Source organism: Frankliniella occidentalis, unplaced genomic scaffold, assembly GCF_000697945.3.
Source record: "Frankliniella occidentalis isolate FOCC.00 unplaced genomic scaffold, Focc_3.1 Scaffold38, whole genome shotgun sequence".
Lineage (NCBI taxonomy): Eukaryota > Metazoa > Arthropoda > Insecta > Thysanoptera > Thripidae > Frankliniella > Frankliniella occidentalis.
Window position 1 is genome coordinate 1,323,459 of NW_026267168.1, and position 11,603 is coordinate 1,335,061.

At 44.3% G+C, this 11,603-nt stretch overlaps 3 protein-coding genes across 6 annotated transcripts in view; 1 reads left to right on the plus strand and 2 right to left on the minus strand.

Moving 5' to 3' along the window:
- Positions 1-1,111: 1,111 nt before the first annotated feature.
- LOC113213090 (uncharacterized) lies at positions 1,112-7,364 on the minus strand. Of its 2 annotated transcripts, XM_026432032.2 has the most exons (6): positions 7,200-7,364; positions 6,388-6,472; positions 2,834-2,946; positions 2,158-2,448; positions 1,829-1,913; positions 1,112-1,734 (listed from the first exon to the last, which is right to left on the minus strand). In XM_026432032.2, the coding sequence occupies exons 2-6, from the start codon at positions 6,469-6,471 to the stop codon at positions 1,702-1,704; spliced, it is 606 nt and encodes a 201-aa protein (XP_026287817.1). In that variant the 5' UTR covers position 6,472; positions 7,200-7,364; the 3' UTR covers positions 1,112-1,701. The 2 variants fall into 2 exon arrangements, with proteins under 2 accessions (XP_026287817.1, XP_026287826.1); XM_026432041.2 differs by lacking the exon at positions 6,388-6,472 and having other exon boundaries at positions 7,200-7,363.
- Positions 7,365-7,521: 157 nt separating this feature from the next.
- Positions 7,522-11,407, plus strand: LOC113213055 (zinc finger protein 836-like). 3 transcript variants are annotated; one of them, XM_052266409.1, is made up of 11 exons: positions 7,522-7,667; positions 7,796-7,885; positions 7,958-8,068; positions 8,147-8,352; positions 8,431-8,653; positions 8,731-8,939; positions 9,023-9,148; positions 9,250-10,413; positions 10,490-10,850; positions 10,925-11,186; positions 11,260-11,407. In XM_052266409.1, exons 2-11 carry the CDS (start codon positions 7,816-7,818, stop codon positions 11,378-11,380), a joined length of 2,853 nt encoding a protein of 950 aa, XP_052122369.1. In that variant the 5' UTR covers positions 7,522-7,667; positions 7,796-7,815; the 3' UTR covers positions 11,381-11,407. The 3 variants fall into 3 exon arrangements, with proteins under 3 accessions (XP_052122369.1, XP_052122368.1, XP_052122367.1); XM_052266408.1 differs by having other exon boundaries at positions 7,525-7,885; positions 8,150-8,352; XM_052266407.1 differs by having other exon boundaries at positions 7,526-7,885.
- Positions 11,226-11,603, minus strand: part of LOC113213074 (uncharacterized) — a gene marked incomplete in the record, with an annotated part of 16,115 nt that continues 15,737 nt past the window's right edge. The window contains 1 exon segment of the mRNA XM_052266412.1: positions 11,226-11,603.

Here is an 11,603-nt window from a genome sequence, read left to right on the forward strand (position 1 = left end):
ATGAGGCTCGCGGGGGACGCAGTGGGGCGGCGAAGGGGCGCGCCGCGTATGCCCATTGACGCACGTCAAGAGGGCGACAAAATGCACCCAGAGCGCCCCCTTCGCCCCCACCCCACTCCACGACGGCCCCCGCCACGCCCCAGCTCGGTCGTTAGCTCGACTATCCGCTCGACTCCATGACGCCCCGCCGCCCGGTCCGGGGCGGTCAAGTGATCCGTCACTATACCACTAGAACCGACTACAAGTGACACGTCACTACCACTTCTAGTACCAACGATGGTGCCCAGTACACTGCAACAAGTGCCAACGTCACTGCCACTCGTGACAAGTTATATACTGTAACATTCATCATGATTGCTCTGCTCGAAACAATTTCTATTCTTCTTCAGAGGAAAAACAGACCCTCTCTCTTAAAAAACGAACTGCACGGCTTTCCTTTCATCGATTTTCCCTAAGAAATTAAATTTGTCACCGGCACCCGCCAGGTTACATTTGACTGACTGGGGCACAAGAGAGAGAGAGAGAGAGAGAGAGAGAGGAACCTCCCCCTTCTCACTCAACGCCGTTGATCCAATTCAGGTTTCTAATTTTCCCCCGCTAGGTAGGTCTCCTATATGTCTTTCTCCACGCAAGGCATCTCTCCCCCCCCCCCCCACACACACGGGCGCTGTGGTGGTATTACCCTAATGGGATCCTTCGGTGCTTTGTTTGTGTTTGAAAAGCGCGGCACGGCGGGGAGGATATGAGGCCGTGTGTGTGTGTGTGTGCGCGGTCACGAGTGTGTAGATGTGTGTGTGTGTGTGTGTGCGTGCGCGCGGTGGTTGGGTCGGTACTGCCAGACGCGCCACTTGAGAGGGTAAGTGAAACCAAACTCCGGGCGGTTGCCCGCTCGGTTGCCCGGGCCCTGCCCGCCGTGCCCGCGGCCCGGTAACCGGAGGCGGGCTATATATGCCAGGCTAGACAAGACAAGGCACCTGCAGAAGCGAATCCAAGGCCGCGTGTCTGAAGGGGAAAGACTTTGCATCAAAAGTTCGCACAGAATTATTGAGGTACGCCAAGCAGCAGCACCTATAATTGCACCCAATCTGTGTCATCAGTGAATGAGACATCATAGGGTTCTCGTTATACCTTTATTCGAACATTACACAGCCTTGACGTGCACTTTGTGCAACACAGTCTTCACACAAAAATGTGCTCAGCGATCGGGGTGGGCTCATTTTTGTCCATGAGCCACATGAGAATTACACTTCAGAAACAATACACGGCTGCAAAAATCATCTATTAAAAAAGTAAAAACACTATTCATGGCAGCGATTATGACAATGAAAAATGTGAGTGAAAAAACCACAAGGGCAGAGTATTGAATGTGACAATATGCGTTTGTTTGATTCCTTGTGCTACGGAACTGGTGAAGTTCAAAGTTCCGCTATTTATAAATGAGAAGTAAATTTATCTCCTTCACCAAGCTAAAACATTTAAAATTAAATAATCTACACATTTCATTCATTAATTTAGACTAACATTGTTAAAAGAGCTACAAAATCATGACAAGGGTAAATTAAAACAAAGTACCTCTAGTTTGTCTTATCACAATTGTGTGTTGCAGGTTTTCGGTGACTTTCCCTTGTGATTTCTAACAACTATTAAGCATCCTAAACTTCAGTAGTAACAATAGTGGAGTTTCCCCGGAGCCAGGGCACTTTACAGGTACTTCTCAATGTGAGAGATCAGTTTCTGAAACAAACAAAAAAACACAGTCCGTTTTAATATTCAGCCACTCCCCATAACTTCACCCATCAGCCAATAAACAATAGTGAGCTCGACTTACGTGTGGCTCCGTAGTGGGGCTGTGTCGCTCCACGGGCTGGCCCTCCTTGTCGACGATGAACTTGGTGAAGTTCCACTTGATGAAGCTGAAACAAGACGAGACGAGACAGCGTCGTAAAACGTTTGCAGTAAAACGGTCATGAATTATGCAACGCACCAATCTGCTCACAGAGAGAATAGTGATCAACAGCATTCCCTAGGTGCTCGCCCCGCCCCGCGGAGGCGAGGAGGGTGAAGCGCGCCCCCCCCCCTTCTTTTCTGAGATTCCAACCCCCCGACCGTCATAGTCTCGGCACCGAAAATGGATCGGCGCGTGAAGAAGATACTCACTCTCCGAAGGTGCCGCCCTGCTTGTTCTTCAGGTACTTCCAGAGGGGGCTGGCGTCGTCGCCGTTGACGTTCACCTTCTCGAACAGGTCAAAGTTGGCGTTCTGCTTCTTGGCGAAGCACACGATGTCGTCGGCCGTGCCGGGCTCCTGGCCGTTGAACTGGTTGCAGGGGAAGGCGAGGATGCGCAGCCCGCGCTCGCGGTACTTCTCGTCCAGCTCGACGAGCTCCTTGTAGTTGGTGGCCGTCAGCCCGCACAGCGAGGCGATGTTGACGATCAGCAGAACGTGGCCCCTGCGCACCAAGAGAGATATACCCAGTCAGAGAGTGCATTCAAACAAATTCACAGACATGCGAGAAAATAAATAAGGAACACAACCAAATACTCTGCTCAGATATTTTACAGTCCAATTTTTTTTTCGGAAAAAATTAAAATATTCCCAGAAGAATTTGAAAAAATAAATATTCAGGAAAAAATTCAGACGTTAAAAAAAATATACCTGTAAAATGTTCCCAACATTACTTTTTTGGGGGGAAAACTAAAGTCCCTCCACGACAAATAGTATACAAGAAAAATTAAACGAAAACAAATTCAGGATGTACAAGCTAAGCATACACAGAAGTGTAAGAGTTTGCCACCACGACTTGCTATGAAACCCGGCCACATTACACTACTTACTTGTACTTGTCTAGGCTGACGTCGGCGCCAGTGATGTCCTTGACGCTGAAGTCGTACACAGACGAAGCGCTCTTCCAGTCGGCCATCTTGGCGCTACCCTTGTCGGCGATGCTCTGCAAAAAGGCGAATAAGCGAACACGTCACGTCAGCGCGGATAGAGAGCGACCCGGACCTCGCCACAGCTTCGACTCGACTGCGCCGGCCGCCGGGTGACCGGGAGCCCATATAGGGCGGGGCCGGGCAGGGCCCAGGTGGCGTCCCGTCACCGCCACCGCTCTCAGTGATAACGCACCGATAACGTCATCACAACACACGATCAGGCGCGGGGGGCAAAGGGCTGTGCCCGGCCCGCGGGGGCAACACAGGCGCCCCCCGGGGGCCGGGCACTACACTAGAGAGACCGAGTCATGCGCGAGATCTAAGAATAATAGAGCGTATTATTGCCTATCGAGTGCGAGAGAGATGGGGGGACCACACTGTAAAAATTCTTTGTCACGGTGTCGTCATGGGTTTTTTCGTCACATCACGAGGGTTGTGACGAGAAAACCCATGACACGACACCCCTGTACTAAAAATAAGCCATGGTATTTTCCTCATCGTGACAAATAATTTTTACAGTGAGCCGCGGGAAAAAAGCTCGCATTAGCACGCTGAGTCACAGGAGAGGGGGGCAAGGGGACTTTTACATGCTATGATACAACCATACGTGTGGCCATGGGACTCAAGGAAACAAACGTGTTCGGCTCATGGGCCAAAGAATTAAGTATTTTAAAAGGGTGCGTCTTTTTTTCTTCTTCAAAAGAGCATGTCAAAATATGCATAACCTGTGCGAAATTTGATTTTTTTTTATTTTTTTTTAGCTCTGCGGCGATGGCCATCGCTCTAACGAGTATGCCACTTTTTGCTTTCAGAGCGAAATGGAATGGCCAATGCCCTCTTTAATCTAAGATTCCAAAACGACGAGCCCTCGTTCGCCCCCAAAGTGGACTAATTGTTTTCACGCCGACACGAAATCAGTGATGCGTGAACATGATCTCATCGAGGCATTTCCCCAACTTTTGGGCATCCTCCTATACGCCACCGAGCCTCCGCCCTGCTCCTCCACCTCCCGCCCGACAAAATGATAATTCCCTTTATAAACGATAAGTCAATTTCCAGGAGAAGAGGGAAGAGGCGAGAGGGGGCGAAGAAAGGCGAGAGCGCGGACAGGTGGCAAAAGTGACAGAGCACCCTGACTTCACTCCAGCCAGGCCGCCCCCGCCCGCAGCGCAAGCGCGAAAAGAATTCTTGCCGACTTTTTCCCTCTCTCACCTCTGGGGGAAGATCCCCCCCCCTCCCCTCCCGCTGTGCACAGCCAATTACGCATCCCACGCACGCGGACGGAGGTGCCAATCTACTAGAACGCAGAAAACAAAAGAGGAGGGGGGGGGGGAGCGACCAAAATCGTGCGGGGAACACGACTAGACGTAATAAAAAATTCGCTCTGCAACCAAAACAAAAAAAATGTTGGGTAATAAGATGTACAGGGGAAGGCGGGGGAAGGGGAAGAGGAGAAGTGCGGACGCCGGAGATAAGGCAATAACACGTCGTTCAATAAACACTGCTGCACCATGTGGCCAACTTTTACACGTAACGCGACAAAAGGTGATAAGGAAAACGAAAACGTCACCTCGTTTACGTAGACGCAGCAAAACTGATGCAGTCCGGGAGTAACCCACTGCAGCCCAGCATCAGCGGGGCCACGTCAGAGCGAAGGAGAAGGGGAGGGAAGGGGGGAGGGAAAGGGGGCGGATCGCCGAAAAAGAGCCGAGTCACGACTGCGCTGGGTCATTCACACACAAACTGGGCTAGGTGGTCTCGCCGGGCGCTGCGGACGAGATAAGTAGCCCTTCGCGATGTAGCGGCCCAGCGGCCGCAAAGAGCACAATCTCGTAAGCCCGGCCCTACAGGGATCGACTGTTTTTGGAAAAGACAAGTTGATTGGTGCGTGGAGCTCACCCCCCCCCCACCCCTCCCCCAACATGTCGATCGAGATTTTTTAGAGTAACTTAAGAATGACGTGACTATTTTGTACAATGTTCACACTTTTGCGCCTCAGTTAGATGGGTGACGCATCCCAATAAACCGACACTGTATCCAAAAGGTGACCCACCATAAAAAAAAAATAAAAAATAAAGAACCCTTTTTACTATAAACCTTGTCACCAATCTTTTCAAAATTTTGAAAAGAAAAAAAAAACATGAAAAAGTTGTAAATTTTAAAACAGTTTACATTTTTGTGTTCTTCGCCCTCCGCGCATGATCGTGCGATCGCGCGGTCAGGGCGACACGGGGAGTGGGAGCGAGCGAGGAAACACGACGATAGAAATCATTACGATTTCAGGAGCGATTTTACCACCAGCAGCAGCAGCTCGCCGCGCGTAGCCGCGCGGGCACGGCACGCGAACACGGGCAAGGCCGCTGCGTCGATACAATCTCATCGATTTATATCGATTCAGCGCGGGGCAGCCCGCGCGACTCTTATGCACCCCGCTGCTCTACTCAGTTTACAAAAAACTTTAACATTTTTTTTTTTTGGGGGGGGGGGGCAGAGTTTTAAACGGCTGCCTAGATTAGGCAATAGGGTCGCCGAGGTTCCGGCCGCCGTCAGCAGCGCTCTCGACAGCCAGGAGCCAGCCAGCACGGCGCTGAGCGCCCGCGTCAGCCAGCCGCGGCAGGCCCGCCTCGCGGGGGAGACCAACGGATTGCCTACCAACCGGGCGCCCCCGAGCTGCACGGGGGAGGGTTGGGGCAGAGGAGGAGGAGCAGGGTCAATTCAAGGCCGCAGAGCACCTAACTAACTGCCAGACGGTGACGTGGCCCGGCTCGGCCCCAGGCTGAGCGGCTTGGACTATAACCCAGCGACGAAAACAACCGTACGGGTGACTCCCAACTCAATCTCTCCCTCTCCCCTTCCCCCTCCCCTTCTCTCTCTTACTCTCTCAGTACCGCCAGAGCGCCGGCGGTACTTACAGATTAACGCGAGCGCGCTGCAAGAAGGACGACCTTGGCGCGGGTCAATAATTAGAAGATCGAGGGGGGCGTGGGAAGGGGGCGTTTCCTCTCTCGCCAATATTAAGTCCTATAATTTGCAAAAAAAAAAAAAAAAATGTGACAGGGGACGCCAGCCAGCAGGTGCAATAAAGATGGAAATGTTTCCACTGCATGTCTAATATTAAGACAAAAAATAACAAGAATTCTAATAGAAAGTTTTATGGTTGGGGGGAAAGAAAAAAGAGCTTGCAGTGCACTTTCTGGCTCAAGAATCTTGATTACTACTAGATAACTACGCCGGTTAAAAAACCAAAACGTTAGGAGCATTTGGGGACTAGTTAGTAAAGATTGTTATTTATTCACATCTTAAAGCAGGAGAATCGATATAGATAGTTAAAACTTGTACGTTGGTAAAGTTATTTAAAGCAATATAATACAGCAGTAAAATAAAGGATCAGTCTCCCATGCCTACAACGTAAAAGGAAATATATCAAATATATATGAAATCATGCAGTAACTCACAGTGGTAACAAATCGGGTGCCGAAGAATTGAAGAGAGCAAACAGTTGTGCCAACTTTTAATAAGTTCCATCCGTGGACTCTCATTCTGTGGGGGATAAGACCAACACCTCAAAAGCTGACAAAATATTCAAATGTCACATATATAAATCTGAATGTTTGCATCCTTCACCTCCTCCTCTCCTGTCCTAACACCACTATGGCAGTTCAAATGGATGTCATCAGAGATAGAAATCAATATTGCTGAATAATAAATACCAAGTCAAACAGTCCAATTCATAAAAGCGCTCCACCTCAAGCATAAATGTAGGCAGCACAAGAAAAATTGGTGAAGCATGAAACATGCATACAATAATCAAGATACTGATATGATACTGTTATTAATGCCAGAAGAAAGTGATGCCTACAGATTTTGATTTCACACTTATTAAAAGAGTGATGCAATTCAATTACCAAAATTTATGGCATCTTTAAGATGGATTGTATTTATCATTTTTTCCAAACGCACAAAGACAGGGATATTTATAATTTTAGAAACGATATAAAAGTGAAAAGTACTTTCTGAATCGCATATTTCAGCACATTGGCTGACAAATATAAACAAAACTAGATAGCAATGGTGGAGTGTTACATAACCATGATAACCATCATCTTGCTTTGGAAGCGTCCAACTGAAATGACATGACATAAAATTTGACCGGGCTTTATCTATTGTGAGATGGTTTGGAATGCCTCAAGAGGCATCAACACCGTTTGATATCGTCCATACGAATATTGAATTTTAATAAAATTATAAATAAAAACGAGCCGCTAACCTGTTTGACAGACGAAAACGCGGCCGCTCACAACAGCGACTGGGTCAGGCAAAGATGCACAAAGGACTGACAGGACAGGCTGACGAAGGACACGCGATACTCCGGTGTGGCCGTGTGACAACACCCAAGTCAAAAGTCAATAATCCAATGCAATACACTTCGATGGAAGACTGGAAGGGGGGAAGACCGGATTAAAAACGTGGGGGAAGTGGCGATGAGATGACAAGGCTGAAAGAAAGCGGAAACGGGAACGGGGCGTGATAAAAAACATTGTACCGGAAACGACTTTGTTTTGTTTGCATTCCCATGTGGGTATAAACTCCCAGGTCAAGCAGAAAGCATATACAAGTTTCGTTTTGAACCATAAGTCTAAACCAAACTTAGAAGCCTGAACTCACCTCGAGAACTTGAAATGTGTCATTGTCATGTCTGGTTCAGTTCAAAATCAGATATTTGTTAAGTAGTAAGGTTAAGTATAGTGCTGTCACCTTTTTTCAGTGAAGACTAACCTAATGGCTCTCAACGTTAAACCAAAGTTTGGAACTGCGTTGTCGCTGTCACTTGCTACTAGAACTGATGTAAGATTATGACCCTAGATCATTCATGTTCCCTCACTATGACATCCAGAAGCTACATTGCGTCTCTATCTCAAGATGCTCAATCATGCCACGTTCAAAAAGTGTTTGGTGAGTGACTACTTGTATTTATTGTAATTAAATTTTGGTGGATTGTTTCATTATTCATACTTGTTGTTTTAGGGGACAAACTAAATGATGAAGAGAAACTGCAAGTTTTAGAAGCTCTCATGTCAACATGTCAGCAGAAAACTAGCCCTCAGTTCCCAGACCTGGATGCAAATGATCTTGAGCGTAAGACATCAGATGCCTCTACGTCTTGCAAATTAGAGCCCTCTGAAATATTGACAGAAATTTATCTTGTATCCTCAGCAGGCCGTTACGATTGTAATGTGTGTGGGAAGAAAAATAAGTCTTCTAGTCAATACTATGGCCACTTGAAGAAACACAAGAATGATAATTTCCAATGGACATGTTCTCAATGTCCGGAAGGGACATCAATATTTCAGTCACTTTCCCTTCTAAGCAAGCATAAAAAATCAAACCATATAGAGTTAGGAAATGATAAGCTCCTGAATGTATGTCTACCCAAGTTTTATTTTAAAAATTTGGAAACTACATTATCCAGTTCTAACTGCTATCACTTTTTGTGTCAGGTTGAGTTTGGCGAGACCTCTGTGAGAGAAACTCATGAAAATAAGAAACGTTTCGCTCAATCTCAATTCGCATGTCAGTTATGTGATAAAAATTTCAATAAAAGGTCAGATCTTAAAGTTCATTTGGCCTCTCACTTATCTCTAAAAGGCTGTGTGTGTGAAGTTTGCGGACGCTCCTTTAGTCATATGAGCAACCTTATCCGTCATTCATATGTGCATACAGGTAGAATAGGTTACATTTGGATATCTGAAACCAAGTAACTGAAAGCTCTGAATTTATATACTCACTAAAATTTGCAGGTTTTAAACCTTATCCATGCAAAGTGTGCGGAAAACGTTTTACTCAAGTAACATCTCTTAACCAGCATAGCATCAGTCATCACAGCAATCAACGAAATCCTTGTCCAGCTGTGCCAGAAAAATGTGATAAATTGTTCCGCACTCCTGCAATAGCAAAGCAACATGCATATAGAGTCCACCCTGACGTACAGTGGGAAAATGTTGATCCTGTCAGTGTGTTGTACTGTGTACTGTTGTGATAAGAATAATATCATTTTCAGGATATCATCATTTTTGATTGTTTTGTTTGTAGAAAAATTTAGACAAAAAAAGGAAACGCAAATATTATTGCAGACACTGTGGAGAAACATTCCTGTCTACCAATGAACTAAAGTCTCATTTTACTCAACACTACAAAAATGAAGTGAGAATATGTAAGGTAAGGCAACATTTACAGATCAAATTTTTTTAATCTGATTTAAAATTAAAACTAATTTTGAGTTTAGAATTGTATAATCTCAATTTTGCCTTTTGGTTTAGATAACATGTATCAAGGAAAATCTTGATATGATTGCTGAAACTGGTCCTGATAGTGTGATAGAGATAAAGTTATTGGACAGTTTTGAGAATGAGGTGAACAACAGCTCTACCAATGAACTAATTGAAGATTATGGTGATCATGTCAGTAAAAACCTAAGCAGTGACCAAAAAGATTTACCTCTTAAACTAAATGAAGTCAATGCTGAGATAATAAGTGAAGGTCTTTTTAGTACCTCTGGTAATTCAAATCTGAGCAGTTTAGATGATTTAGCCCCCCCAAAAGACATTGGAACTGAAATTATCAACCCATCCGGCATGAAAATATCTCATGACAACCGTTCTGGTCTTGAGCCAGAACTCAGTACCCAAAAACTGATTAATTGGACTGCAAAAAGAATTGATGATCTTAGCAATTTCGACCTTGCCAATGTGGCAGTTGTTGGTAAGAGCAGTGAGGAAGCGATTCATGGGCATTTAGAGAGTAACAAGAGGAATGTTGAAATTACTGTATCACCTGAACACTGCCAAGCAAACCTAGAAACAAAGCTGGTTCAAAGAAATGAGTGTGGGAATTCACCTGAAATTTTGTTAGAGCAATGTGTTAATGAAGAAAGTTCTTCGGGTATGTCACATGATGTGGATATGGGATTATGCCCTGATTCCCCCAACAACCAGCCAATGTTTGATAATGACAATGATGTTCGTGACCAATTTGGTGATGTGAAGTGTCTGGAAAGTTATCAAATCCCAGAACCCCTGATACTATCCTTTGGAGATAGTTATTCAGCCCTTTTAAAAGAAATAGGAATTGGGGAAGATGATACAAATCTTGAGGTGAGTTCTGATGCAAATGACAACACTACCAAAGACGAAGATCGTCATAATAGACCATTGCTTTGGGACAATTACTCAACTCTCTTAAAAGAGAACCAACAAGATATTCAGGGGGAAGAAGAAGATAAGAATACTCAAATAAGCAATCATGATCATTTGAATGAATCGTGTGTTGGTATTGCTGGATTTCCTGTGGGCAATAATTCCACTGCCATTGCAGGACAAGATTTTAGTCTCTCACAACAGGAAAGCTGCGGGCTAAAAATGAAATCTTCAACAAATAAGGATATGATAATTTATGTAGCTGAAAATGACTCTTCCAAAATTGAGGTAACTAATAATTTAATCTTATATTACTCGTAATGGTTCCCGCTTTGTTGTCATATCCCATTGTATGTACTTGCAGGACTCCTTGAAACAGGGAATACCAGAGATAAACTTCAAAGAGCCTCATGAGATTGAAGGAAAAAGTAACAGTACGATATTCTCTAAGAACCATAAAGCTGCAAGTTTGCTTGAAAATATTACCAAGAATTTCAACAGCAAATACTGTAAAACCATGAAGAGGGAGACTTCCAACCATATAAAGAAAAATCTCTTGTTGCAGCCACAATGTAACAAGGTACCTACAAATATTGTATCATCTTCAACTTCTGAATTCTCTGACGTACCCTGTGCTTCAGAGTCAAAAATGAATAAGACTGATAAAATATGCCCTGAATGTGGCAAAACATTTTTCAAGGCATCCAATTTAACTCAACATCTTGGTAAATAGTACCTCCTTTCTTTTTACCTTAAAATCATATGTACCTATTCATTCACCTTAAAAAAATGATTTCAGGTTTACATTTTCCCAATATGAAGACATATGAATGTGGCATATGCAATATTTCATTCTCATGGAAGTCATCCCTGAATAAACATATGAATTCTCATTCGGAAAGTTTGAGACAGTACCTTTGTGACTTGTGTGGCAAACAGTACAAATCATTTAATCAGGTCCAGCAACATAAAAGAAGGGATCATGAAAGTCTTCGGCCCCATGTTTGTAGAACATGTGACAAAACGTTTTTCAGAAAGCATGATTTACTCATTCATCAAAGGTCAGCAAAATTCTTATAGATAGATTTCATTAAATAATCTTTTTTAAGTTTTCTATTTGTACCTTTATTACAGAATTCACACTAACAATAAGCCATTCATGTGTGAAATTTGTGGTAAAGTGTTTAACCATATTTCACATGTCAAGCGTCATGAAAATATTCACCTCAAAAACAAGCCTGTTAGACCCCAGTAAATGTTTAGCACCATCAACAACACAATGGTATGTAATCTGGCTTTTTTACCTCAATATAGCTGAGGTTCACATTTCTTTTAGAAGTGAATATTTATGTTTTGTTCAGGCTTGCACATACATCTGAAGAAAAGTATGAGGAAAAGGAACCATCACAACAGGATACAGAGGTAATTCTTTTAACGATTATCAAAACACCAATCTTCAATAAAAATGTGATAAAAAA

Excerpts from the sequence above, each read along its gene's own strand:
- LOC113213090 (XM_026432032.2), bottom strand. The coding sequence starts at position 6,471 with ATGAGAGTCCACGGATGGAACTTATTAAAAGTTGGCACAACTGTTTGC. Across the intron at positions 2,947-6,387 it reads GCACCCGATTTGTTACCACT|AGCATCGCCGACAAGGGTAG; the intron begins GTGAGTTACTGC and ends GCCTTTTTGCAG. Across the intron at positions 1,914-2,157 it reads CAGGGCGGCACCTTCGGAGA|CTTCATCAAGTGGAACTTCA; the intron begins GTGAGTATCTTC and ends GTCTTGTTTCAG.
- LOC113213055 (XM_052266407.1), top strand. The coding sequence starts at position 7,786 with ATGACCCTAGATCATTCATGTTCCCTCACTATGACATCCAGAAGCTAC. Across the intron at positions 8,353-8,430 it reads GAAATGATAAGCTCCTGAAT|GTTGAGTTTGGCGAGACCTC; the intron begins GTATGTCTACCC and ends TTTTTGTGTCAG. Across the intron at positions 8,654-8,730 it reads TCATTCATATGTGCATACAG|GTTTTAAACCTTATCCATGC; the intron begins GTAGAATAGGTT and ends TAAAATTTGCAG.